General features: G+C 46.6%; 1 protein-coding gene across 2 annotated transcripts; it reads left to right on the forward strand.

Moving 5' to 3' along the window:
* The first annotated feature begins 2,003 nt into the window (after positions 1-2,003).
* On the forward strand, positions 2,004-5,703 carry ATP5MF (ATP synthase membrane subunit f). 2 transcript variants are annotated; one of them, XM_034784629.1, is made up of 4 exons: positions 2,004-2,119; positions 2,529-2,636; positions 4,878-4,994; positions 5,512-5,703. In XM_034784629.1, the coding sequence occupies exons 1-4, from the start codon at positions 2,104-2,106 to the stop codon at positions 5,538-5,540; spliced, it is 270 nt and encodes an 89-aa protein (XP_034640520.1). In that variant the 5' UTR covers positions 2,004-2,103; the 3' UTR covers positions 5,541-5,703. The 2 variants fall into 2 exon arrangements, with proteins under 2 accessions (XP_034640520.1, XP_034640519.1); XM_034784628.1 differs by having other exon boundaries at positions 2,071-2,146.
* Positions 5,704-5,949: the final 246 nt, after the last annotated feature.

Genomic DNA, 5,949 nt, shown 5'->3' on the forward strand with positions numbered 1-5,949 from the left:
TGGCGACAATCTCATGTAACTTCATCATGTGGCGCTGCCCTTTGGACATCATGTAACATTCTCCCATGACAGGACAATGGTTCTCAACCACTTGCAGCCCAATCAGCACACAGCTCTGGCCCATGTGACATCCTCAGGGCCACACAGGTAGTATATATATTGTGTGGATGCAGCCCACATAACACATAGAGAGCTGCATATGTGGCCCACAATGGTAAATAGATTGAGAACCACTGGTCTAACCCATGTGATGTTTTCACATGACATAATGTCATTCGGATTCAGTGTCCTCACACTGCATTGTTCCTTGGGAACACTCATGTGCCTTGATGATGGCCAGACATGAAGTGATGATGGTGCATTGCTACGTGATGTTTTCATGAACAAAGATGTTCTGACATGATACAGAATTCATTGCCACAGGAAGTAATTGAAGCCAAAAACTTAACAGGATTCTAAAAGGGTCTGGACCTTTACATGGATAACAAGACTATCCAGAGGTATAATAGACCTCTTATTTTACAAACTAACGGAGGATCAAAACATGAATAAAATAGAACATCTCAAAATTACAGAAGATACGGTGCATGGTGCATAAGTTGCAGTACGGTGCGCTGCATTGTTTTCTTTTTGTCCTTCAAAACACTGCAAAGTGATTTCTAATGCACTAAAGGCACTGGAACGTTAAGGGATGTTGACTTGGTCTTCATCAGCATCACTTTCATTTTGTGATTACTGTTTTTCTCCCACAGGAAAAATTTTTCATATAACCGGTTATTCATAAAATTGGTGTTCATAAAATTGAGGTTCTACTGTATCATATTTGATAACTTTTGGAAGGGATATTAAATCTCATGTATTAAGCTATTCTCTGTTAGGTTCCATGATGATGAGACTTGGGCCTTGTCTATACCACAGGGGAAATTCGATCTAAGCTATGCAATTTGAGTTACGTGACTAGCGTAACTCAAATCGACGTAGCTTAGATCTACTTACCGCAGGGGCCAACACTACGCGATGTCAACAGGAGACGCTCTCCCGTCGACTCCCCCTAGTCTTCTCGATCTGGTGGAGTACAGTGGTCAACAGGAGAGTGATCTTTGGTCGATTTAGCTGATGCATCGGTCATCGATCCCCCGGTAAGTGTAGACAAGCCCTTAATTTGGGGGACAGAGTTTCCCACATCTGCCTAGTGCAGGGTTCTTACATCTTCCACTGAAGCATCTGGTATTGGCCGCTATCAGCAGCAGGACATTGGACTAGAATGGACCTTGGGTCTGATCCAGTCTGGCAATTCCTATGTTTCTATGTCTTTGCCTTGAGATGCTAGGCGATATTGCATGTGACTTGATCTTATTTGCATACAAAAATCATTGCATTGCATCAGTTCAGCACTGAAGTCCTCATGGTGCCTCTCTGCAGGATGATGTACAGATGCACTGTGCAGACATTCCGGTGCAGCATGATACCGCTTGGTCCCGGGTCAAAGATGTTATCATATGTCACCACAAGTCACTACATTTTCACATGATTCCCTCATCTTGCATCCCTAGGTCAGGATATTTTCATGAAAAGTGATGTCAGTTTGATACAAGGCATTGAGTCCCGGGATGGGGACGACAACCCTGAATGCAAAATGGAGCCGTTCCCACACAGACACAACACCGGGCGGGGTAACATTTGGGGTAAAGTCCTGCTGAGTGTCAGGCATCAAATAAAGGCCGCCCCTGAGAGCACAGAGTGGCCCCGTGTGTGGGGTGCAGGGCCCCGGGAAGGGAGGTGACACGCCGGGGTCTGTTCACAGGGGTGTCTCTTGCACATGACACGCGGGTGGTCTGTTCACACGAGGGGGTGTCGCCTTGAACGTGACACGTGGGTGGGCTGTTCACACGAGGGGGTGTCGCCATGCACGTGACACGAGGGGGAGGGCCTGCTCGCACGTGGCTCGGAGCCAGCCAACCCCGCCCTCCCTATCATGGCGCCCCGCCCACGCCGGCAACGGCTGCCTCACTTCCGGCTTCTGAGCCCTTCCTCCCGTGAGTCTCAGCGCCACGTTCTGCCCGTCTTCCTCTCTTGCGCACCGACACCCCGCGCAGTTGCAAGATGGCGGACCGGCTCGGTGAGTGCGGCCCCGGGGGGCTCCAAGGTGACCGGAGACTGGTTCCCGCCCAGCCCCCGGTCTGGGGCCTGCGGGGCGCCTCTGGCCCTAGCCCGGCCTCCGCAGCGTGACCCCTTCCCCCCAAAAGGGACGCCCCGGGCGCGGTCCTGCCCACCCCATGCCCCCAGGGTTCCCTCCCTCCAGTGCCTGGCCCTCCCCTGCCCCCGTGCCCTCTATGCCCATCCCCACACCCCCAGGATCCCTGCGCCCCCTTCACTGCCCATCCCCTTGCTCACCTCTCGGATACCCTCCCCTCCAATGTGATTCTCTCCGTGCCTGTCCCCCCGGCGGGTGGGGGGGGCTGTCCGTGTCCCTGCGCTGCAGCTATTCCCCGACAAACGGGCAGTGACGGGCTTTCTCTGTGTCTCAGTTCCTCTCAAAGACACCAGGCTCCTGGACGTGAAGCTGGGCCAGCTGCCCAGCTGGATTGCAATGCGGGATTTCACCCCCTCCGGGCTGATTGGGGCTGTGCGAAGAGGTGAGTCTGCCCCATGAGCCGGCGGAGGTAGCCTTGGTAAAGGGTAAGGCCAAGTGCTAGTGACGGCGAGGACAGATGTGGAGCTGCCCTGCCCTCTAGATCCTCTCCACATATCCTAACCTTGCACACGTTCTCAGATCCTGCTCAGAGCCGACTGCAGGATCTGGGCCTAAATGGCCATGTCTGGCTTCACTGGGGAGAACTAAGTGGTAGTGCACCCACACGCACCCCCTGCTGGACTCTATCCCCTGAACCCACCAAACCTAGCTGAATCCCGCCACGTGAGGGTCACCCCATCCCCATTACCCAGCCCGCTTACTTATACCCATGACTGTCTCTACTTCCCGTATGGGTGATAGACCCTCACCGCTTATCGACTGTTTCCTGATCCCGCCCACCGGTTACCCACCCCTCATTGGGGACATTGCAGTCTGTATATACTGTGTGTGCTGCCCAACCCCAAAACACCAACATACCCCTATACTCTATATGTTGCCCCCAATGACCAATAACTGACGCTTCAAATTTTCTGTATTGTTTACTTTTTAAATATTCTCTAATAAAATTTAAATTTGCCCCACCCATCCCCCACTCCTCTCAAACTTCGACCTTGTCTACCCATCACGGTGAAAAACAGCCTGCATCCACACTCGCTGCAGTGTGTAGATACGCATGGCAACAAAGAGTTCTAGCAAGGGGGAGGCAGTGAGGAAAGGCTCTGGCAGCTCCTGCCTTTGCCTGCTGCTGGAGTTTCACTGTGGCAGCAGCACTGCTTGGACTTGTAGAGCGCCACGTAGGGCATATACACTAGAGTTCAGGCATGTAGGGTACTCGACCCTACTTGCCAACGCTGTGCCTCATCGTCTATGTTGTTGTTTATACCGGTGCTAGCTGGGTGTGCAGCTTCTGTACCCTGCATGCCACCGCAAGCGTAGACCTATCCTTGGTGGGGAATGCTGCCCCTCATTAAGGAAGTGGAAGCATTTCCCCTACTGAGGCTGACCAGCACTATGCACATATTTAAATATACTGTCACCATCCTTCCTGTGAGGAAGAAACTTTGGCGCATAAGCCAACCTCTAACTATTGCAGGGGCTAGGCAGAAAGTTTTCCTTGGGGACGGGTTATCCCATAATTGCTTGGTGCTGCTTCTGAAGCAGCTGGTACTGGCCATTGATGCAGACGGAATACCAGACTAGATGGCCCACTGATGTAATTCAATATGGCAATTCTTATGTTCCTAAAACAGGCACAGAAATGTTGCCTTTTATAGTATATTGTCCTGTTCTTATGAATGTGTTTGAATTCATTAAGGTAGCTTTGTCAGCCTGTTCAGAGGTTTAATATGCTTTCAGTTTACATATAGATAAATAAATCTTTTAGAAGTTTTAAGTCAGTAAAATGGCCTGCTTATTCCTTAAAATGAGTGTGTGGGACCTGAATTTAGGTGCTTAAAATAAACAATCAGTACTTTTTTTTCATATCACAAGAGGCAAATAAAATGTATAATTTTAGGTGGCAATGGTTTGGAAAGAAACAAGGTTTTTGGTAGAGATTAACATAGTACAAAGTCTAATAAAATTCAGTAACAATTTTGCAAAAACCCTAAGGACTAAGCAATTTCTAAAGACTGTACTTCTGTTGTAACTTCATGGTTTATGTAGGTGCCATATGCATCTTCAGATATCTTTAAACACGTGAAGCTTCCAATGAGCTCAAGTATTCTTGACTAGTTGTAGTTCGGTAGACAGAGCGCATAGTTCTTTTAAAAATTGAATAACTGGAGAAACAACTTTGCTCTCATGAAAGTCTCAGTAGTATCTGGCTTGAAACAAGATACTGAGTCACTCTTATTCCGTTCCATACATGAGTCTAAAGCTAATACTATCCTATTTTTCTTAACATGAGTTGTCTTCTGGTAGACGTGTTTCATTAGTACAGTGGTTCTCAACCTGTAGCCCAGTCAGTGCACAGCTATGGCCCATGTGACATCCCCAGAGCCATACAGGTAATATTGGATGCGGCCCACAATGATAAATAGGTTGAGAACCACTGCATTAGTATGTTTGGAGATCATAGATGCTATTTTCTAGAGATTTTCTTGTGTTTTTTCTCATCTGAATTTCTGTTGAAAGGGGTACAGTAAGTAGCTGTACAAAATGACTTTTGAGTTGTAAGTATAACTGTATACAGTGTATAATTGACACTGAACCTAAGAAGATAACTCTCTCCCCTATTTAGGTTATGTCAGATACTTTAATAAGTACATCAATGTGAAGAAAGGGGGCATCGGTGGTATCTCTATGGTGCTTTTTGGTTATGTTGTTGTCAGCTACATTTGGAACTATCAGCATTTGAGTAAGTAAAACCTTACTTTGTATGGTTGGGCACACTAGTGTAGTCTGTAGAACTATGGGGGTGGGGGGGTGATTTCAAAAACTGTTCCTGGAAGAGGAAGCAAAGTGAGAGAGAGTGCTTAACTTTCTTATTTATATATCGGAGAAATGCTGACAAGACACATACTAACAGATTGAGCATGGGACTAGGAGTAGGGAGCTAAATTCTAACCCTGCCTCTGCAGTTTTGTGACCGTCACTTAATAATTTTAACCTGTGTAGAAAATGGGTATAATACTTGCCTGTCGGAAGTTGTGAAGATGAATTAGCTGTTTGGTAATATTTAGGAATTAAATAATTTACAAAATAGTACTTGTGCTAGTGGTGAACAAAGATTATCTCGCTGCTTTTATTGTCCAACAGTAGTCAAGAACTGCCTACTGTGTAGTGCAATCTTAGACTGTACTTTAAATACCTAAGTACTAAAAATGGTCTTTATGACTTCAGCAAACTGACTTGTTTTAATTTAAATGATGCAGAGCATGATCGTTGGAGGAAGTATCATTGAAACATTAACTTACTGCAGCAATGCAAGTTGCAGCCCTGGACCTGGATTCAGCTGCTGGAACAACTTTCCCCGATGAAGGCATATAAGCCAGTCGCACTGAATTCTGTACTGTTATAATTCCAGGCAGATTCTATGACCAATAAAATATGTACATTTAAGGTTGGTTGGTTTATGTAGCTAATATTCTTATTATTGTGAGACTTTCACTTTCTGGTGCTGAAAATTGTGTGCGTCTTCTTGCCTTTTTTCCCCTCTATATGGTAGGTACAATGAAGATGGTTAGAAAGCCTTTCGCCATTTAATAATAAATTGGTCTAATGTGCAGTGCAAATGACTAAGGATAAGACTGATTAATCTTTAACTATTTTACTGAGAAGTATTACCACTGTATGGGGTACCTCTACTTTAA

This window comes from Trachemys scripta, chromosome 10, assembly GCF_013100865.1.
Source record: "Trachemys scripta elegans isolate TJP31775 chromosome 10, CAS_Tse_1.0, whole genome shotgun sequence".
Lineage (NCBI taxonomy): Eukaryota > Metazoa > Chordata > Testudines > Emydidae > Trachemys > Trachemys scripta.